The sequence below is a fragment of the Mesoplodon densirostris genome, chromosome 17, assembly GCF_025265405.1.
Source record: "Mesoplodon densirostris isolate mMesDen1 chromosome 17, mMesDen1 primary haplotype, whole genome shotgun sequence".
NCBI classification, from domain to species: Eukaryota; Metazoa; Chordata; class Mammalia; order Artiodactyla; family Ziphiidae; genus Mesoplodon; species Mesoplodon densirostris.
In genome coordinates this window covers 25,358,512-25,381,953 of record NC_082677.1, presented here as the reverse complement: position 1 = coordinate 25,381,953, position 23,442 = coordinate 25,358,512, and the positions used below count along the sequence as shown (strand labels likewise).

Genomic DNA, 23,442 nt, shown 5'->3' with positions numbered 1-23,442 from the left:
GATCCTTCTCAAGAGAAAAACTACCCAAGAGAAAAGATCTACAAATGCTGACATTTGAAGAGCTCTAAGAAAAAAGCTGATTAACCACCTGACTGCCCTTCAGCTGAAACTTACTAGTGGATACGTGGCACCCATGCACTCAGCTTTTAGAACCTCACTCTTAAATCCTCAATGTCTTTTTTTACTGTTGTGGCCTCTCCCGTTGCGGAGCACAGGCTCTGGACGCGCAGGCTCAGCGGCCGTGGCTCACGGGCCCAGCCGCTCCGCGGCATGTGGGATCTTCCCGGACTGGGGCACGAACCCGTATCCCCTACATCGGCAGGTGGACGCTCAACCCCTGTGCCACCAGGGAAGCCCAGAACCTCACTCTTAAATACACACAGCCAAGGAGGTTCCTTTTCCAAACAGAAGGGAATATGAACACCTTGGGAACCTCGGACCCATGACCCCAGTGTCACCTTTAAAGGGTTTGTGCAAGGAACCAGACACCAACATAAGACTCTTTCTAAATGCCAAATAGTTTTATAAGATGTGAAAAAAAGTTAAAAGTACAAAAGCAAAAGGACTAGCTTACCTGTGGGGACATGGACAAGTCTGACAGCACTATCAGTTGTATTAACATGCTGCCCTCCTGCTCCTTTGGCTCGAAATGTGTCTATTCGTAAATCCTTGGGGTCCACTTTCACATCTACCTAGAACAAAGCGTATAGCATGAGTAAATTCCACACTCAACAAATACTTTAATACTAAACTGATCCCAAATCTTTCAAATAAACTGTACTATTTTGTGTTAAGTCATAGCCATTTGACTAAGAGGTGAAATAACTCAAACCAAAGAAAGAACCATAAACTCCCTATTCCAACAGATGCTATTTTTAAAAAAAAATATTTCTTTATTTGGCTGCATCAGGTCTTGGTTGAGGCTTGCAGGCTCTCTAGTTGTGGCACGTGGGCTCCAGAGCGTGCAGGCTCAGTAGTTGCGGCGCGTGGGCTTAGTTGCCCCACAGCATGTGGGATCTTAGCTCCCCGACCAGGGATTGAACCTGTGTCCCCTGCATTGGAAGGCAGATTTTGAACCACTGGACCACCAGGGAAGTCCCCAACGGATGCTATTTTTAACACTGACTTATGATGCTATGAGATCACTGAGTTATGTAATCTTTCAGAAGTTTCATCATCTATCATCCCACAAAGCTACCTTAGATACAACATATATTTTTAAAATATATATACATACATATAAAGTTGATCCTCATTATTCCCTGATTCTGTATTTGTGAATATACCTACTCGCTAGAATTTATTTGTTCCCGCAAGTCAATTATTGCAGCACTTCCACAGTCATTTGCAGACATATGCAGAGCAGCAAAACATTCCAATTGCTCTACACATGCATGTTCTCAGCTGAGGTCCAACAAGGTGACTCTCTGCTTTCTTGTTTCCTACAGAGATGACACAGGATGAGGACAGGAGGGGCAGGGCAGGGCAGTGCAAGAAGCTCTGGCTCTGGGGCCAGCTGGACAGGGTTTGAATTTCAACTCTGGCCCCTGTGAATGACGTGCCTCAAGACAAGTCACTTACCACTTCTGAACATCATTTTCTCTCTTGTAAAATAAAGAAAATAGAATCTACCAGGATAGGTTGTTTCTAGGATTTAGGGTTATAATCTATGTGAGATATGTATATATATTTTCCCTAGAAAAAATAGTTCAGTATTCACTAAATCAGTGTTCACTGTGACTTTGTAGAACATAACTACTGCGAATGAGAATCCACTGTGTGTGTATGTGTGTGCTTGTTAATGGACTGAATGGAGGCACCCCAAAAGATATGTTCTATTCTAACCACCGGAACCTTATTTGGGAAAAGGGTCTTTGCAGACATAATTGAGTTAAGATGAGATCATACTGGATTATTCGGATAGGCCCTAAATCCAATGACAAGTGTCCTTATAAAAGACACCTAGAGAAGAGAGAGGAGGAGACAATGTGAATTTGGAGTCAAAGACTGGAGTTGCACAGCTACAAGCCAAGGAACACATGGAGATACCAGAAGCTGGAAAAGGCAAGGGAGGATTCTCCCCCAGAACCTCTGGAGGGAGCATGGCCCTGCCAATACCTTGATTTTGGACTTCTGACCTGTAGAACTGTTGGAGAATACATTTCTGTGGTTTTAAGTTACTAAGTTTGTGGTTATTTGTTATGACAGCCTTAGGAAATTTTCTGATATTTATACACACACACATGAATGCACAGAAATATATACCTATATATGAATATACAGATATATACACAAATATATATAAAATATGCTGTTTTTGAGGGGAGACCTAACATTTTGTTCCACATTTATCATTTATTTCAATGAATGACAGACAGCAAGTATGACCATTCTCTTTGAAAAGTACACTAACAACAGGGTTGAGGTTAGAATCTAATATATAACTTAGTTGTTTTTCTTTTGATTTCTCTAAGATGAGTACTATATGGTGAAGAAAAAGATTACACAGTGCAAAGATTATACAGGCTTTGTTAAAATATGCCAGTGTTAGCTAGCTTAAAATTTCAATAAACACTGAATAGATGAAGAGTAATTTCCCATTTCTTGTGGTTACAGTATATTAAGTAGTTATACAGCAAATATGTTGATGTTATATGTCATGTTCTCCCAAATGTTATAGAAACTACCTAATAACTTCTGGGGAATTCTGAACATAGACACAGTGACTTTTTAAGATACAAAGAATTTAAAATGTCAATTAAGAGAATAAGGCCCTGTTTAGGAGAATGAAGCTTCACTAAATGAGTAATTTTCAAGAATATGAAGACAACAAGGGGATAGGTGAGAATGGGGTGGAAGGAATAAGGATGGAAGCAAGACAACTCTATGGTTTTGATTTCTGAACCACATAAATGCTGATTACACCAAAAATAAAAGAGGAAAGAAAAATTAAATACAACTGCAAACAAATAAATCAAAATATTTCCCATAATAATAACATAACCACACAGAAAAACATTATTTCAGATGGTCTTTGAACATATTACTCTGACTGCTTTCTTGGTGGGTTACATTCTAAGGACAGAAATATTAAACATTACTAAGTACTTTACTGAAAAATTTTGAAACTATTTTATATATATAGTATAATAAAGCAAAAGGTAAACATATTAAAAGTGATTAAGAAAGAAGATTTTAACTCCAAGTGGGAAGATATGAAACAAAATGCAAAAAGGTGCAGGAAAGATACTCCCTGTAAATTTGAATTGGAAGTAATAATAATAGGAACCTTTAATTTAAAATCATATGTATTTCCTAATTCTATCCACTGAAGAGTCTTGATGTAATAAGTACACTTTAGTAATAATGAGCAGACCTAGTACCCATACGTTGACTTCTGGATACATTCCCCACTAAAAAGAACCAGGTCTGACTCTAAGTCTGAGGCAGGAGAGTACAAGGTAGCCTGGGATGTCTATTATAGCAGAAAGCAAGTATGCACTCAAAGACTGATTGGGTCATTTCAAAAGGGGCTACCCTAGAAAGGCTACTACGGGCCAAATGGGACAATTTGAACATTAAAAACAATAGTGAATGCCCAGCCTCAGCACTCACACAAGAAAAAGTAATAAAAGGAATCCAACTGAAAAGGAAGAAGTAAAACTGTCACTGTTTGCAGATGACATGATAATATACATAGAAAATCCTAAAGACACCACCAAAAAACTTATAGGGCTCATCAATGAATCTGGTAAAGTTGTAGGATACAAAACTAATATACATAAATATGTTGCATTTCTATACACTAACAACAAACTATCAGAAAGAGAAATTAAGACAACAACCCCATTTACAATAGCATCAAAAAGAAGATAGGTAAAAGACCTGTATTCAGAAAACAACAAGACACTGATGAAAGAACCTGAAGATGATACAAATGGAAAAACGTACTGTGTTCATAGATTGGAAGAATTTTATGTTAAAATGACCATACTACCCAAGGCAATCTACAGACTCAATGAAATGCCTATCAAAATACCAATGGGGCCTCCCTGGTGGCGCAAGTGGTTGAGAGTCCGCCTGCCGATGCAGGGGATACGGGTTCGTGCCCCGGTCTGGGAGGATCCCATATGCCGCGGAGCGGCTGGGCCCGTGAGCCATGGCCGCTGAGCCTGCGCGTCCGGAGCCTGCGCGTCCGGAGCCTGTGCTCCACAACGGGGGAGGCCACAACAGTGAGAGGCCCGCATACCGCAAAAAAAAAAAAAAAAAAAAAATACCAATGGCATTTTTCACAGAACTAGAACAAATAATTTTAAAATTTGTATGGAAACTCAAGAAACCCCAAATAGCCAAAATAATCTTGAGAAAGAAGAACAGAGCTGGAGCTATCACACTCCCTAACTTCAGATTGCACCACAAAGCTACAGTAATCAAAACAGTATGGTACTGGCACAAAAACAGATACATAGATCAATGAAACAGAATAATGTGCCCAGAAGTAAACCCAAACACTTATGGTCAATTAATGTGCAACAAAGGAGGCAAGAATATACAATGGGGAAAAGACACCCTTCTCAATAAGTGGTACTGGGAAAACTCGACAGCTACATGTAAAGGAGTGAAATTAGAACATTTTCTCATTCCATATACAAAAATAAACTCAAAATGAATTTAAGACCTAAATGTAAGACCATAAAACTCCTAGGAGAAAATATAGGCAGAACACTATTTGACATAAATTGTAGCAATATTTTTTGGATATGTCTCCTAAAGGAAACAAAAACAAAAATAAACAAATGGGACCTAATCAAACTTAAATGCTTTTGCACAGCATAGGAAAAAATAGGTAAACAAAAAGACAACCTACTGAATGGGAGAAAATACTTGGTAATGATATGATGATAAGGGATTAATATCTAAAATATATAAACAGCTCATATAACATAAAAAAAAAACAACCCAGTCAAAAATACCCTGAAGACATGGACATTTTTCCAAAGAAGACATTCAGATGGCCAACAAGCACAGGACAAGAAGCTCAACATCACTAATCATCAGAGAAATGCATATCAAAACCACAGTGAGATATCACCTCACACCTGTCAGAATGGGTATCAGAAAGACCACAAACAACAAGTATCGGTGGGGACGTGAAGAAATGGGAACCCTTGTACACTCTGGGAATGTAAATTGGTGCAGCCACTGTGGAAAACAGTATGGAGGCTCCTCAAAAAACTAAAAACAGAACTACCATACAATCCAGCAATTCCACTCCTGGGGTGTATATCCGAAAAAAAACCGAAAACATTAATTTGAAAAGATATATGCACCACGGTGTTCATAGCAGCATTATTTACAATTGCCAAGGTATGGAAGCAACCTAAGTGTCCATCAACAGATGAATGGATAAAGAAGATGTGGTATATATATGCAATGGCATATTACTCAGCCATAAAAAATAATGAAATTTTGCCATTTGCAATAACATGGATGTATGTGGAGGGTACTGTGCTTAGTGAAATAAGTCAGACAAAGACAAATACTGTATGATATCACTTATATGTGGAATCTAAAAAATAAAACAAACTAGTGAATATAGCAAAAAAGAAATAGACTCATAGATATACAGAACAAACCAGTGGTTACCAGTGGGGAGAGGGAAGGGGAGAGGGGAAGAATAGAGGTAGGGAAGTAAGATGTACAGACTATTATGTATAAACTAAATAAGCCCCAAGGATATATTGTACAGCACAAGGGAATATAGCCAATATTTTATAAAAACTATAAAACTTTAAAAAATTGTGAATCATTATGTTGTACACCTGAAACTAATATAGTATTGTAAATCAACTATACCTCAATTTAATAAGAAAGAAACACAATAGTGATTATAACTCATTGAATTTAAAAATCCATAGGTCTATAATGAGGTCAATATATGAAATTCAATATACGAGTTTATAATGAGGTAAAATAAGAAAGAGAGGAGGAGCTTCAAGATGGCGGAAGAGTAAGACACGGAGATCACCTTCCTCCCCATAAATATATCAGAAATACATCTACATGTGGAACAACTCCTACAGAACACCTACTGAACGCTGGCAGAAGACCTCAGACCTCCCAAAAGGCAAGAAACTCCCCACGTACCTGGGTAGCATAAAAGAAAAAAGAAAAAACAGACAAAGAATAGGGACGGGAACTGCACCAGTGGGAGGGAGCTGTGAAGGAGGAAAGGTTTCCACACACGAGGAAGCCGCTTCGCCGGCAGAGACTGCAGGTGACAGAGCGGGGAAGCTTCAGAGCCACGGAGGAGAGCACAGCAACAGGGGTGCAGAGGGCAAAGCGGTGAGATTCCCGCACAGAGGATCAGTGCCGACCAGCACTCACCAGCCGAAGAGGCTTGTCTGCTCACCCGCCGGGACGAGTCGGGGCTGGGAGCTGAGGCTCGGGCTTCAGAAGTCGGATCCCCCAGAGAGGACTGGGGTTGGCAGCGTGAACAGAGCCTGAAGGGGGCTAGTGCACAACAGCTAGCCAGGAGGGAGTCCGAGAAAGGGTCTGGAGCTGCCAAAGAGGCAAGAGACTTTTTCTTGCCTCTGTTTCCTGGTGCGCGACGAGAGGGGATTAAGAGCGCCGCTTAAAGGAGCTCCAGAGACGGGAGCGAGCAGCAGCTATCAGCACGGACCCCAGAGACGGGCATGGGACTCTAAGGCTGCTGCTGCAGCCACCAAGAAGCCCGTGTGCGAGCACAGGTCACTGTCCACACCTCCCCTCCTGGGAGCCTGTGCAGCCCGCCACTGCCAGGGTCCTGTGATCCAGGGACACCTTCCCTGGGAGGACACACGGCGCGACTCAGGCTGGTGCAACTTCACACTGGCCTCTGCCGCCGCAGGCTCGCCCCACATCCGTACCCCCTCCCCCCGGCCTGAGTGAGCCAGAGACCCTGAATCAGCTGCTCCTTTAACCCCATCCTGTCTGGGCGGGGAACAGACGCCCTCAGGCAACCTACAGGCAGAGGCGGGTCCAAATCCAAAGCTGAATCCCCGGAGCTGTTCGAACAAAGAAGAGAAAGGGAAGTCTCTCCCAGCAGCCTCAGGAGCAGCAGATTAAATCTCCACAATCAACTTCATGTACTCTGCATCTGTGGAATACCTGAATAGACAACGAATAATCCCAAATTGAGGAGATGGACTTTGGGAGCAACAATATATATATATTTTTCCCCTTTTTCTCGTTTTGTGAGTGTGTATGTGTATGCTTCTGTGTGTGATTTTGTCTGTATAGCTTTGCTTTTACTGTTTGTCCTAGGGTTCTGTCGGTCCATTTTTATGTTTTTATTACTTAAAAATTTTTTTTCCGTAATAATTATTTTTTATTTTAATAACTTTATTTTATTTTACTTTATTTTATTTTATCTTCTTTTTTCTTTCCTTTTTTTCTCCCTTTTATTCTGAGCCGTGTGGAGGACAGGCTCTTGGTGCCCCAGCCAGGCGTCAGGGCTGTGCCACTGAGGTGGGAGAGCCAAGTTCAGGACACTGGTCCACAAGAGACCTCCCAGCTCCACATAATATGAAATGGTGAAAATCTCCCAGAGATCTCCATCTCAACGCCAAGACCCAGCTCCACTCAACGACCAGCAAGTTACAGTGCAAGATACCCTATGACAAACAACTAGCAAGACAGGAACACAACCCCATCCATTAGCACACAGACTGCCTAAAATCATAATAAAGCCACACACACCCCAAAACACACCACCAGACGTGGACCTGCCCACTAGAGAGACAAGATCCAGCCTCATCCACCAGAACACAGGCACTAGTCCCCTCCACCAGGAAACCTACACAACCCACTGAACCAACCTTAGCCGCTGGGGACAGACACCAAAAACAACAGGAACTACGAACCTGAAGCCTGCAAAAAGGAGACCCCAAACACAGTAAGTTTAACAAAATGAGAAGACAGAGAAACACAGAGCAGATGAAGGAGCAAGGCAAAAACCCACCAGACCTAACAAATGAAGAGGAAATAGGCAGTCTACCTGAAAAAGAATTCAGAATAATGATAGTACAGATGATCCAAAATCTTGGAAATAGAATGGAGAAAATACAAGAAACGTTTAACAATGACCTATAAGAACTAAAGAGCAAACAGAGATGAACAACACAATAAATGAAATTAAAAATTCTCTAGAAGGGATCGATAGCAGAGTAACAGAGGCAGAAGAACGGATAAGTAACCTGGAAGATAAAATAGTGGAACTAACTACTGCAGAGCAGAATAAAGAAGAATGAAAAGTATTGGGGACAGTCTCAGAGACCTCTGGGACAACATTAAACACAACAACATTCCAATTATAGGGGTCCCAGAAGAAGAAGAGAAAAAGAAAGGGACTGAGAAAATATTTGAAGAGATTACAGTTGAAAACTGCCCTAATATGGGAAAGGAAATAGTTAATCAAGTCCAGGAAGCACAGAGAGTCCCGTACAGGATAAATCAAAGGAGAAACACGTCAAGACACATACTAATCAAACTATCAAAAATTAAATACAAAGAACAAATATTAAAAGCAGCAAGGGAAAAACAACAAGTAACACATAAGGGAATCCCCATAAGGCTAACAGCTGATCTTTCAGCAGAAACTCTGCAAGTCAGAAGGGAGTGGCAGGATATATTTAAAGTGATGAAAGAGAAAAACCTACAACCAAGATTACTCTACCCAGCAAGGATCTCATTCAGATTTGACAGAGAAATTAAAAGCTTTACAGACAAGCAAAAGCTAAGAGAATTCAGCACCACCAAACCAGCTTTAGAACAAATGCTAAAGGAACTTCTCTAGGCAGGAAACACAAGAGAAGGAAAACACCTATAATAATAAACCCAAAACAATTAAGAAAATGGGAATAGGAACATACATATCAATAATTAACTTAAATGTAAATGGATTAAATGCTCCAACCAAAAAATATAGACTGGCCGAATGGATACAAAAACAAGACCCACATATATGCTGCCTACAAGAGACCCACTTCAGACCTAGGGACACATACAGACTGAAAGTGAGGGGATGGAAAAAGATATTCCATACAAATGGAAATCAAAAGAAATCTGGAGTACCAATTCTCATATCAGACAAAACAGACTTTAAAATAAAGACTATTAGAAGAGACAAAGAAGGACACTACATAATGATCAAGGGATCAATCCCAAAAGAAGATATAACAACTGTAAATATTTATGCACCCAACATAGGAGCACCTCAATACATAAGGCAAATACTAACAGCCATAAAAGGGGAAATCGACAGTAACACAGTCATAGTAGGGGACTCTAACACCCCACTTTCACCAATGGACAGATCATCCAAAATGAAAATAAATAAGGAAACACAAGCTTTAAATGATACATTAAACAAGATGGACTTCATTGATATTTATAGGACATTCCATCCAAAAACAACAGAATACATATTCTTCTCAAGTGCTCATGGAACATTCTCCAGGATAGTTCATATCCTGGGTCACAAATCAAGCCTTGGTAAATTTAAGAAAATTGAAATCACATCAAGTATCTTTTCCGACCACAACGCTATGAGACTAGATATCAATTACTGGAAAAAATCTGTAAGAAATACAAACACATGGAGGGTAAACAACACACTACTTAATAACCAAGAGATCACTGAAGAAATCAAAGAGGAAATTAAAAAATACCTCGAAACAAATGACAATGAAAATACAATGACCCAAAACCTATGGGATGCAGCAAAAGCAGTTCTAAGAGGGAAGTTTATAGCTATACAAGCCTACCTTAAGAAACAAAAAACAGTCCCTCCCATCAAGCCTCCTTATATAGCCTCATCTACCAGAGGGCAGAGAGCAGAAGCAAGAAGAACTACAATCCTACAGCCTGTGGAACAAAAACCGCATTCACAGAAAGATACACAAGATGAAAAGGCAGAGGGCTATGTACCAGATGAAGGAACAAGATAAAACCCCAGAAAAACAACTAAATGAAGTGGAGATAGGCAACCTTCCAGAAAAAGAGTTCAGAATAATGATAGTGAAGATGATCCAGGACCACGGAAAAAGAATGGAGGCAAATATCGAGAAGATGCAAAAAATGTTTAACAAAGACCTAGAAGAATTAAAGAACAAACAGAGATGAACAATACAATAACTGGAATGAAAACTACACTAGAAGGAATCAATAGCAGAATAACTGAAGCAGAAGAATGGATAAGTGACCTGGCAGACAGAAGGCTGGAATTCACTGCTGCGGTACAGAATAAAGAAAACAGAATGAAAAGAAATGAAGACAGCCTAAGAGACCTCTGGGACAATATTAAATGCAACAACGTTTGCATTATAGGGGTTCCAGAAAGAGAAGACAGAGAGAAAGGACCCTAGAAAATATTTGAAGACATTATAGTCAAATACTTCCCTAACATGGGAAAGGAAATAGCCACCCAAGTCCAGGAAGTGCAGCGAGTTCCATGCAGGACAAAACCAAGGAGAAACACACCAAGACACATAGTAATCAAATTGACAAAAATTAAAGACAAAGAAAAATTATCGAAAGCAGCAGGGGAAAAATGAAAAATAACATACAAGGGAACTCCCATAAGGTTAACATCTGATATCTCAGCAGAAACTGTACAAGCCAGAAGGGAGTGACATGATATACTTAAAGTGATGAAAGGGAAGAACCTACAACCAAGATTACTCTACCCAGCAAGGATCTCATTCAGATTCGATGGAGAAATCAAAAGTTTTACAGACAAGCAAAGGCTAAGAGAATTAAGCACCACCAAACCAGCTCTACAACAAATGCTAAAGGAACTTCTCTAAGTGGGAAACACAAGAGAAGAAAAGGACCTACCAAAAAAAACCCAAAACAATTATGAAAATGATTATACGAACATACATATCGATAATTACCTTAAACATGAATGGATTAAATGCTCCAACCAAAAGACACAAGCGTGCTGAATGGACACAAAAACAAGATCTGTATATATGCCGTCTACAAGAGACCCACATCAGACCTGGGGACACATACAGACTGAAAGTGAGGAGATGGAAAAAGATATTCCATGCAAATGGAAATCAAAAGTAAGCTGGAGTAGCTATACTCGTATCAGATAAAATAGACTTTAAAATAAAGAATGTTACAAGAGACAAGGAAGGGCGCTACCTAATAATCAAGGGATCAATCCAAGAAGAAGATGTAACAATTATACATATATATGCACCCAACATAGGAGCGCCTCAATACATAAGACAACTGCTAACAGCTATAAAAGAGGAAATCGACAGTAACACAATAATAGTGGGGTACTTTAACACCTCACTTACACCAATGGACAGATCATCCAAAATGAAAATACATAAGGAAACAGAAGCTTTAAATGACACAATAGACCAGATAGATTTAATTGATATTTATAGGACATTCCATCCAAAACCAGCAGATTACACTTTCTTCTCAAGTGCACACGGAACATTCTCCAGGATAGGTCACACCTTGGGTCACAAATCAAGCCTCAGTAAATTTAAGAAAATTGAAATCATATCAAGCATTTTTTCTGACCACAACGCTATGAGATTAGAAATGAATTACAGGCAAAAAACTGTAAAAAACACAGACACATGGAGGCTAAACAATATGTTACTAAATACCCAAGAGATCACTGAAGAAATCAAAGAGGAAATCAAAAAATACCTAGAGACAAATGACAACGAAAACATGACAATCCAAAACCTATGGGATGCAGGAAAAGCAGTTCTAAGAGGGAAGTTTATAGCTATACATGCCTACCTCAAGAAACAAGAAAAATCTCAAGTAAACAATCTAAACGTACACCTAAAGGAACTAGAGAAAAAAGAACAAAACCCAAAATTAGCAGAAGGAAAGAAATCATAAAGATCAGAGCAGAAATAAATGAAATAGAAACAAAGAAAACAATTAAGAAAGATCAATAAAACTAAAAGCTGGTTCTTTGAGAAGATAAACAAAATTGAGAAACCGTTAGCCAGACTCATCAAGAAAAAGAGGGAGAGGACTCAAATCAATAAAATTAGTAATGAAAAAGGAGAAGTTAAAACAGACACCGCAGAAATACAAAACATCCTAAGAGACTACTACAAGCAACTCTATGCCAATAAAAGGGACAACCTGGAAGAAATGGACAAATTCTTAGAAAGGTATAACCTTCCAAGACTGAACCAGGAAGAAACAGAAAATATGAACAGACCATCACAAGTCATGAAATTGAAACTGTGATTAAAAATCTTCCAAAAAACAAAAGTCCAGGACCAGATGCCTTCACAGGTGAATTCTATCAAACATTTAGAGAAGAGCTAACATCCATCATTCTCAAGCTCTTCCAAAAAATTGCAGAGGAAGGAACACTCCCAAACTCATTCTATGAGGGCACCATCACCCTCATAGGATCATACACCATGATCAAGTGGGATTTATGCCAGGGATGCAAGGATTCTTCAATATGTGCAAATCAATCAATGTGATACACCATATTAACAAATTGAAGAGTAAAAACCATATGATCAAAAAACAAAACAAAAAACAGAAACACCCCATATGATCAACTCAATAGATGCAGAAAAAGCTTTTGACAAAATTCAACACCCATTTGTGATAAAAACTCTCCAGAAAGTGGGCACAGAGGGAACATACCTCAACATAATAAAGGCCATATACAACAAACCCACAGCAAACATCATTCTCAATGGTGAAAAACTGAAAGCATTTCCTCTAACATCAGGAACGAGACAAGGATGTCCACTCTCACTATTATTCAACATAGTTTTGGACGTCCTAACCATGGCAATCAGAGAAGAAAAAGAAATAAAAGGAATACAAATTGGAAAAGAAGTAAAACTGTCACTGTTTACAGATGACATGATACTATACATAGAAAATCCTAAAAATGCCACTAGAAAACTACTAGAGCTAATCAATGAATTTGGTAAAGTTGCAGGATACAAAATTAATGAACAGAAGTCTCTTGCATTCCTATACACTAATGATGAAAAATCTGAAAGAGAAATTATGGAAACATAATTTACCAATGCAACAAAAAGAATAAAATACCTAGGAATAAACCTACCTAGGGAGACAAAAGACCTATATGCAGAAAAGTATAAGACACTGATGAAAGAAATTAAAGTTGATACCAAGAGATGGAGAGATATACCACGTTCTTCAATTGGAAGAATCAATATTGTGAAAATGACTATACTACCCAAAGTAATCTACAGATTCAGTGCAATCGCTATCAAATTACCAATGGCATTTTTTTTACAGAACTAGAACATATCATCTCAAAATTTGTATGGAGACACAAAGGACCCCGAATAGCCAAAGCAGTCCTGAGGGAAAAAAACAGAGCTGGAGGAATCAGACTCCCTGACTTCAGACTATACTACAAAGCTACGGTAATCAATACAATATGGTACTGGCACAAAAACAGAAACATAGATCAATGGAACAAGATAGAAAGCCCAGAGATAAACCCATGCACCTATGGTCAACTAATCTATGACAAAGGAGGCAAAGATATACAATGGACAAAAGACAGTCCCTTCAATAAGTGGTGCTGGGAAAACTGGACAGCTACATGTAAAAGAATGAAATTAGAACACTCCCTAACACTAAACACAAAAATAAACTCAAAATGGATTCGAGACCTAAATGTAAGACCGGACACTATAAAACTCTTAGAGGAAAGCATAGGAAGAACACTCTTTGACATAAATCACAGCAAGATCTTTTTTGATCCACCTCCTAGAGTCATGGAAATAAAAACAAAAATAAACAAATGGGACCTAATGAAACTTAAAAGCTTTTGCACAGCAAAGGAAACCATAAACAAGATGAAAAGACAACCCTCAGAATGGGAGAAAATATTCGCAAACAAATCAACAGACAAAGGATTAATCTCCAAAATATATAAACAGCTCATGCAGCTCAATATTAAAGAAACAAACAACCCAATTCAAAAATGGGCAGAAGACCTAAATAGACATTTCTCCAAAGAAGCCATACAGATGGCCAAGAAGCACATGAAAAGCTGCTCAACATCACTAATTATTAGAGAAATGCAAATCAAAACTACAGTGAGGTATCACCTCACACCAGTTAGAATGGGCTTATCAGAAAATCTACAAACAACAAATGCGGGAGAGGGTATGCAGAAAAGGGAACCCTCTTGCACTATTGGTGGGAATGTCAACTGATACAGCCACTATGGAGAACAGTATGGAGGTTCCTTAAAAAACTAAAAATAGAATTACCATATGATCCAGCAATCCCACTACTGGGCATACACCCAGAGAAAACCATAATTCAAAAAGACACATGTACTGCAATGTTCATTGCTGCACTATTTACAATAGCCAGGTCATGGAAGCAACCTAAATGCCCATCAATAGACGAATGGATAAAGAAGTTGTGGTACATATATACAATGGAATATTACTCAGACATAAAAAGGAACGAAATTGAGTCATTTGTTGAGACGTGGATGGATCTAGAGACTGTCATTCTAGAGACTGTCATACAGAGTGCAGTAAGTCAGAAAGAGAAAAACAAATACTGTATGCTAACACATATATATGGAATCTAAAAAAAAGAAAAAATAGAAAATGGTCAGAAGAACCTAGGGGCAAGACAGGAATAAAGATGCAGACCTACTAGAGAATGGACTTGAGGATACAGGGAGGGGGAAGGGTAAGCTGGGACAAAGTGAGAGAGTGGCATGGACATATATACACTACCAAACGTAAAATAGATAGCTAGTGGGAAGCAGCCGCATAACACAGGGAGATCAGCTCACTGCTTTCTGACCACCTAGAAGGGTGGGATAGGGAGGGTGGGAGGGAGGGAGATGCAAGAGGGAAGAGATATGGGGACATATGTATATGTATAACTGATTCACTTTGTTAGAAAGCAGAAATTGACACACCATTGTAAAGCAATTATACTCTAATAAAGCTGTTAAAAAAAGGAAAAAAAGAAAGAAAGCAAGAAGAAAGGAGGAGAGAAGGTAGTGGGGAGGAAAGTTCCTTACAGAAAAGAATGTCAGGTAATACATGTAGAAGGAGTGATAGAATTAGAAAATCACCATTTTGCAATCCCAAACTAAATAACTAATTCAGGCAAAGATCACTAATGGATGTTAAGACCATGGGGAAAAGCTGTTGGGAATAGGACATATTACCCTAGAGATTACTTAGTAATTACAAAGGGAAAAATACACTTTCATAATGGAGATATTTTTGTGGTCACCATCTTAACTAAATGCTCAAACCAATCCTCACTAAGAGTGGGACAGTATGATATTCTATGCCTTCTGATAAGATGCAGCATGAATATAACTACACCTGAAAAGTATACTTGCTCAAAATGTACAACCTGAATAGAATGGAACATTTAAATATAACTTTCAATACAACATAGGACATAACGGAACAATTTAACGAATACTATGAGGAAACAATCAGATGAATGCAGATGTGGAACATTCTATAAGGCAAATGGTTTAGACTCTTCAAAAAGTCAATGTCATTAAAAGGAAAAAAAAAAAGAAAAGTTGGGAGACTGGTTCCAGACTTAAAGAGATATAACAACCAACTGCAATGAGTGAAATTTGACGGAATCCTGGTTTAAAAAACTGCTGTAAAATTGGGCCTCCCTGGTGGCGCAGTGGTTGAGAGTCCGCCTGCCTATGCAGGGGATACGGGTTCGTGCCCCGGTCTGGGAGGATCCCATATGCCGCGGAGCGGCTGGGCCCGTGAGCCATGGCCGCTGGGCCTGCGCATCCGGAGCCTGTGCTCCGCAACGGGAGAGGCCACAACAGTGAGAGGCCCGCATACCGCAAAAAAAAAAAAAAAAAAAAAAAACTGCTGTAAAATAAATTGTGATATTGTGAATTTATAATAATATATATTGGTCTTTGTCCAGTTCTCATCCTAAGCCCCTTGCAACCACACTTGAGTTTATGTTAATGAGGTGATATTTGGAAAGCCTCTAGATAACCACAGGACAGGGGCTGATCCCAGGGGAACCAACCACATGATTAGAGGGTTGGAACTTTCCAACCCTCAACTTTCCACTGCACTCCCAACCTCCAGGAGCGGAATCCCCAAAGCGCAGTGATTTAACCAATCATGTCTATGTATGGAAGCCTCCATAAAAATCCCCAAAGCACAGGGTTCAGAGAGCTGCCAGGCTGATGAACACATGAAGCTGCTGGAAGGGTAGCGAGCCTGGAGAGGGTACAGAAGCTCTGCACCTCTTCCCACATACTTCGTCCTATGCACTTCTTCCACCTGTCTACTCCTGAGTTGTATCTTTTGTAATAAGACAGTAGTCTAGTAAGTAAACTGTTTTCCTGAGTTCTGTAAGCCACTTTAGTATTATTTAACCTAAGGAGGGGGTCATGGGAACCTCCAGATGGATAACCAGTTGATCAGAAACACAGAAGACAACCAGGCCTTGTGATTGGCCTCTGAAGCAGAAGGGGAGGCTCTCTTGTGGGACTGAGTCTAGCCTGTAGGATCTGACGTCATCTCCAGGTAGATGGGGTCAGAACTGAGTTGAATTGTAGGACGACCACATGCTGTCCACAGAGAACTGAAGAACTACTTCGTCGGGGGGTAATGACTCCACACATTTGGAGTGCAGAAGTACTCTGTGAGTGTACAGAACACACAGGAGTTTTTCCTAGACAATAAAATTCGGGTTGATCTTCATAGACAATGGTATAGAGTTTAGGTAGGAGGTTACCTCATCTGGTTGAGGGAGGACAATAACCGACATCGTTCCCGTGTGAATACGCTGCATCCTTGACGACAGGCCCACCTCAGGAATTCGCTGAACTCGGTGAATCCCTCCTTCATACTTCAAATGCTTATAGACATTGTCACCAGAAATTCGGGCGGCTGCATGATGTAGCCCACCTATGAAAAAATGTTCCAGCAATATTAATGAATTCTACTTTGAAAGGGATCAAGATCTTAGATGCCCTTAATGTAAGGCCTTGATATGAGCATAGAGCCTGAGATGAGAACATAAGGTAGGTACAAAACTATATTTTCCCAATGTAAGTGAATTAATATATAAAAGGAAACATACCAAAATATTATTTATGGTTACCTCTGGAGAATAGAATAACAGCATGTTTTTTATTTTACTTTTTATACTTTTTTTGTTGCTAAGTTTTATATAATGAACAAATTTCACTTTTACAAAAATAGTATTAGAAAAAAAGAATACTGGGGTGTTTTCTACATTGAACTATACCATGCAATCTTAGGCTAATTTGGTGCCATATATAAAAGACTGTTCAGTAACATAGTAATTTGATAATGAATAATTCTATAGGTTCTCTCAAGTTCTCAAGAATCTGTTGAAATTTAGTTCTTGCTTATCTGTGGAGTGGGAAGATAAGCACAAAACAATCTTAATGCCTAGGCTAGTTTCTTATTGACTATGTTTTTTAAAAATGTTTTTATTACAAAATAATATACATGGAAAACCACATGAATGAAATGTATAGTTCAAGATCAAGAAAAAGAACTTCGTTGGACTTCTCTGGCGGTCCAGAGGTTAAGACTCTGCACTTCCACTGCAGGGGGCACAGGTTCGATCCCTGATTAGGGAACTAAGATCCCACATGCCGCGCAGTGCGGTCACACACACAAAAAAAGAAATTAAAAGAACTTTGTCAGGCACCCCCAAAGCCCTCTCACATGCCCCTTCCTAGTTACAATCCCCTCTCCTTCTCATGAGTAACATTATCCTTTTATTCCCTTCTTTATTATAATTTTATTACCTAATGTGCTGCCCTAGCCACTAGAGTTTAGTCTTGTCCATTTAAAAAATTTGATATGTCTTTCAAATCTCTCAGTCTGTAAGTTCGTCATCCATCTCTTTTGTTTACCTCAAATTATCTGTTGAGGAACTAGGGCTATTGATCTACAGAAATTTCCCACGTTCTGTTCTTTTTTATTTTAATTAAAAAATTTTTTTTCCGGTCTCTGACTATAATTACCAAAATAGAAGGGCAATTACAGAAAATAGAAGGGCAATAAAAACATGTGAAATATCACCACAGGGGTGCAATCAGCAAAATCCAGATGATATATAGGACAAATAATCTAGTTCTCTTAACAACTGAATTGCAAGGAAAAAACTTAAAATTGAGGAGGTACCTATGGATTACAAGAGATTTAAGAGACACATCAACCAACTGCAAAGTAAGGAAGTTATTTAGGTTTCAGTTTGAACAAAAACTATACAAAAGAATTTATAAGACAGGAAAATGTGAACACTGACTGGATATTTGATTATACTAAGGAATTTTTTTGGGGGGGTCTGATAATAGCAAAGTGACTATGTGGTTTTTTTTTTTTTAATAAGTGCTTAACTTTTTCTTTTTTCACACACACACACTGTATTTTATTCTTACAAGAGATAAACTGACACCAAGCATTGTAAATGGATGAGCACAACAAAAGCAACAATGATTGCAATTACCAAACACGAAACACACTCATACTATGTCATAATATTGACATTCAGTCCAGTAACCCTCCACTGTAACAGCTCCTTTACTTTGCAGTGAAAATTGATTTGTATATTTTTTGCCTCTGAGTCCTTGTGGGATATTTTTTTTATTCAAACAGAAAGTCACAAAAGTTATAATGATCCTCATCAGTTCACTCAGTCCCCTGTAATTAATTTTTTAATCTTGATCTTTTGTTAGCACTTTTATGAATTCATCAGTTTTCCATTAGAGTGCTGAAAATGCTTATTCATTCAGTTCAGCAGTATAGTCAGTTACCAGAAACCTGTACTTGTCAGAGTCTTTTCCATGAATTCCTTGAAGATGAAACCCTTTTATAGGAACATTTTGGCAAAAGCATCAGAGTACACCCAGAACTGTCTGTAAATGACAAAAGACTTAAAAATGACCACGGTTGAAGATTTGATGAAAGTTCATAATAATGCAATTGACAAGGAAATTTAGTTATTTCTGAGATATACATTTTAAAGTAATAACTAGAATTATGACTTATAACATTACACCAGAACATATAAGATTTTTAGAAATTTCATGTAATGTCTGAAACATTTATGTTAACATATTTCCATACAAATAACCCAAAGTTTAGTATTAGTTGGTTTTTTTTGTTTGTTTTTTTATACTGCAGGTTCTTATTAGTCATCAATTTTATACACATCAGTGTATACATGTCAATCCCAGTCGCCCAGTTCATCACACCACCATCCCGACCCCACCGCGGTTTTCCCCTCTTGGTGTCCATGTTTGTTCTCTACATCTGTGTCTCAACTTCTGCCCTGCAAACCAGTTCATCTGTACCATTTTTCTAGGTTCCACATACATGCGTTAATATAAAATATTTGTTTTTCTCTTTCTGACTTACTTCACTCTGTATGACAGTCTCTAGATCCATCCACGTCTCAACAAATGACTCAATTTCGTTCCTTTTTATGGCTGAGTAATATTCCATTGTATGTACCATATCTTCTTTATCCATTCATCTGTTGATGGACATTTAGGTTGCTTCCATGACCTGGCTATTGTAAATAGTGCAGCAATGAACATTGCAGTACATGTGTCTTTTTGAATTATGGTTTTCTCTGGGTATATGCCCAGTAGTGGGATTGCTGGGTCATATGATAGATCTATTTTTAGTTTTTTAAGGAACCTCCATACTGTTCTCCATAGTGGCTGTATCAGTTGACATTCCCACCAATAGTGCAAGAGGGTTCCCTTTTCTGCATACCCTCTCCCGCATTTGTTGTTTGTAGATTTTCTGATAAGCCCATTCTAACTGGTGTGAGGTGATACCTCACTGTAGTTTTGATTTGCATTTCTCTAATAATTAGTGATGTTGAGCAGCTTTTCATGTGCTTCTTGGCCATCTGTATGGCTTCTTTGGAGAAATGTCTATTTAGGTCTTCTGCCCATTTTTGAATTGGGTTGTTTCTTTAATATTGAGCTGCATGAGATGTTTATATATTTTGGAGATTAATCCTTTGTCCGTTGATTCATTTGCAAATATTTTCTCCCATTCTGAGGGTTGTCTTTTTGTCTTGTTTATGGTTTCCTTTGCTGTGCAAAAGCTTTTAAGTTTCATTAGGTCCCATTTGTTTATTTTTGTTTTTATTTCCATTACTCTAGGAGGTGGATCAAAAAAGATCTTGCTGTGATTTATGTCAAAGAGTGTTCTTCCTATGCTTTCCTCTAAGAGTTTTATAGTGTCCGGTCTTACACTTAGGTCTTGAATCCATTTTGAGTTTATTTTTGTGTATGGTGTTAGGGAGTGTTCTAATTTCATTCTTTTACATGTAGGTGTCCAGTTTTCCCAGCACCATTTATTGAAGGGACTGTCTGTCTTTTCTCCATTGTATACCCTTGCCTCCTTTGTCATAGATTAGTTGATCATACGTGTGTTGGTTTATCTCTGGGCTTTCTATCTTGTTCCATTGATCTATGTTTCTGTTTTTGTGCCAGTACCATATTGTCTTGATTATTGTAGCTTTGTAGTATAGTCTGAAGTCAGGGAGTCTGATTCCTCCAGCTCTGTTTTTTTCGCTCAAGACTGCTTCGGCTATTCGGGGTCTTTTGTGTCTCCATACAAATTTTAAGATGATTTGTTTTAGTTCCGTAAAAAATGCCATTGGTAATTTGATATGGATTGCACTGAATCTGTAGATTGCTTTGAGTAGTCATTTTCACAATTTTGATTCTTCCAATCCAAGAACATGGTGTATCTCTCCATCTGTTGGTATCATCTTTAATTTCTTTCATCAGTGTCTTAATAGTTTTCTGCATACAGGTCTTTTGTCTCCCTAGGTAGGTTTATTCCTAGGTATTTTATTCTCTTTGTTGCAATGGTAAATGGGAGTGTTTCCATAATTTCTCTTTCAGATTTTTCATCATTAGTGTATAGGAAAGCAAGACATTTCTGTGCATTAATTTTGTATCCTGCAACTTTACCAAATTCATTGATTAGCTTTAGTAATTTTCTAGAGGCATTTTTAGGATTCTCTATGTATAGTATCATGTCATCTGCAAACAGTGAGTTTTACTTTTTCTTTTCCAATTTGTATTCCTTTTATTTCTTTTTCTTCTCTGATTGCCATGGCTAGGACTTCCAAAACTATGTTGAAGAATAGTGGTGAGAGTGGACATCTTTGTCTCGTTCCTGATCTTAGAGGAAATGCTTTCAGTTTTTCAGCATTGAGAATGATGTTTGCTGTGGGTTTGTCGTATATGGCCTTTATTATGTTGAGGTAGGTTCCCTCTATGCCCACTTTCTGGAGAGTTTTAATTTTTTAAACAATTCCTTTTTAAAAAATATATTTATTTATTATTTACCTAGTTTGGCCGTGCTGGGTCTTAGTTGCAGCATGCGGGATCTTCATTGTGGCGTGCATGTGGGATCTAGTTCCCTGACCAAGGATTGAACCCAGGCCCCCTGCATTAGGAGCACGGAGTCTTATCCACTGAATCACCAGGGAAGTCCCCCGTGTTCTGGTTTTGCTGACTGCATACTCTTGGAGTGATTCAACCTGTTTTTCTCCCCTCTGTACTGGCTGCAATTGGGCAGCTGGATCCAGAAACTGGATCATCAGCTTGAGCTCCTTGGACAGACAACAAGAGAGTTCCCACTGTAAGGTCTGGGCTACACAGAAAAGCAATCACAGAGCTCTTCAAGAATGCCAGGGCTCCCTTCACAAATTTATTTCTCAGAGTTGTGGTGAAATGTATGTCTTCTGTATGCACAAAATTAACCACCACATTACTTTAAGTGACCTCTCCCTGAATTCAACTGTTGAGCAGAGAATAACAAAACATATTTATAAACATTAATCTGTTGGAAGAGATGATGTAATACATTTCATAGACTCCCTTTAACTTGCAAAATATTTCAATTCCTTAGGTACCAGTAATACAGAATAATAGTGTCAGACCTACACTACATATCAAGAGCCATCACCCTCCATTGCTTCCACAATGACTATCTTGTAATTATCTAGTTTCGATTATTTATGTAGTGGTTGAGTATTTCCCCTATCTGTCCCAAGGTCACAAAACTACAAGACTTTAAGTCATTTGATATATGAATTCTTGCATGAAAATGTATTTTCCAATCTTAGCTTTTAGTGCTTTATCTCTGATTCTGTTTCAATTAAACATTAAATATATATACATATATTTTTTATAAATTTATTTATTTTAGTTTTGGCTGTGTTGGGTCTTTGTTGCTGCGTGTGGGCTTTCTCTAGTTGTGGCAAGTGGGGGTTACTCTTCTCGCAGTGTGCAGGCTTCTCATTGCAGTGGCTTCTCTTGTTGTGGAGCATAGGTTCTAGGCACGTGGGCTTCAGTAGCTGTGGTACGTGGGCACAGTAGTTGTGGCTTGCGGGCTCTAGAGCGCAGGCTCAGTAGTTGTGGCACACTGGCTTAGTTGCTCCATGGCATGTGGGATCTTCCCAGACCAGGGCTTGAACCTGTGTCCCCTGCATTGGCAGGCAGATTCTTAACCACTGTGCCACCAGGGAAGCCCATACATATAACTTAATATGCATACTTTATAGGGCAGGTATTTTTTCCTCTTTCTCTATCTTATTTATTTATTTATTTATTTTTGGCTGCGCCATGCAGCATGCAGGCTCTTACTTCGCTGACCAGGGATCAAACCCAGGCCCTGGCAGTGAAAGCGCCAAGTCCTAACCACTGGACCACCAGGGAATTCCTGAAAATTTTTTCTTTTTTAATAAAAGACCTTTTTTTGTGCTCACTTCGGCAGCACATATACTAAAATTGGAACGCTACAGAGAAGATTAGCATGGCCCCTGTGCAAGGATGACCCACAAATTTGTGAAGCGTTCCATACTTTTTAACTAATAAGGACCTACTGTATAGCACAGGGAGCTCTACTGAATATTCTGTAATGGCCTATATGGGAAAAGAATCTGAAAAGGAGTGGATACATGTGTATGTATAACTGATTCACCTTGCTGTACACCTGAAACTAACACAACATTGTAAATCCACTATACTCCAATAAAAATCAAAAATAAAATAAAATAAAAGGCCCTTTTACTTTCTAAAATGTCTTTATTTTATTTTGCTACTGAGTTAATGTATCTAAAAGAAAGATTTCCCAACCATTGTTTGGACTGCTCTGTGCACCTGGAACAGAATCTCTCTTCCTGTTATTAAGTTCATCTCCCTTTCATTGTTGAAAGTTGAATTCAAAATATACGTCTCAGAGATTACATTCTCTCTTTCATATGCTGCTGTTTCTCATTACATTCTTGAAACTCTCTCCTCTCCTGCTTCCAAAATATTATACTGTTCTCATCCTTTTTCCTGCTTCTCTG

At 38.7% G+C, this 23,442-nt stretch overlaps 1 protein-coding gene and 1 non-coding gene across 4 annotated transcripts in view; one reads left to right on the top strand and one right to left on the bottom strand.

The window, feature by feature from the left end:
- The window catches only part of MTRF1 (mitochondrial translation release factor 1), a 67,450-nt gene that overhangs the window by 13,230 nt on the left and 30,778 nt on the right, over positions 1-23,442 (bottom strand). For all 3 annotated transcript variants that reach the window (XM_060079834.1, XM_060079835.1, XM_060079836.1), the window contains 2 exons: positions 16,810-16,982; positions 575-692 (listed from right to left, as the gene is read on the bottom strand). In XM_060079834.1, coding sequence (XP_059935817.1) covers positions 575-692; positions 16,810-16,982 — 291 coding nt within the window. The remainder of the gene's footprint in view (positions 1-574; positions 693-16,809; positions 16,983-23,442) is intronic.
- On the top strand, positions 22,850-22,956 carry LOC132477816 (U6 spliceosomal RNA). Its single transcript, XR_009530322.1, has one exon. It is a non-coding gene; the product is annotated as a U6 spliceosomal RNA (small nuclear RNA).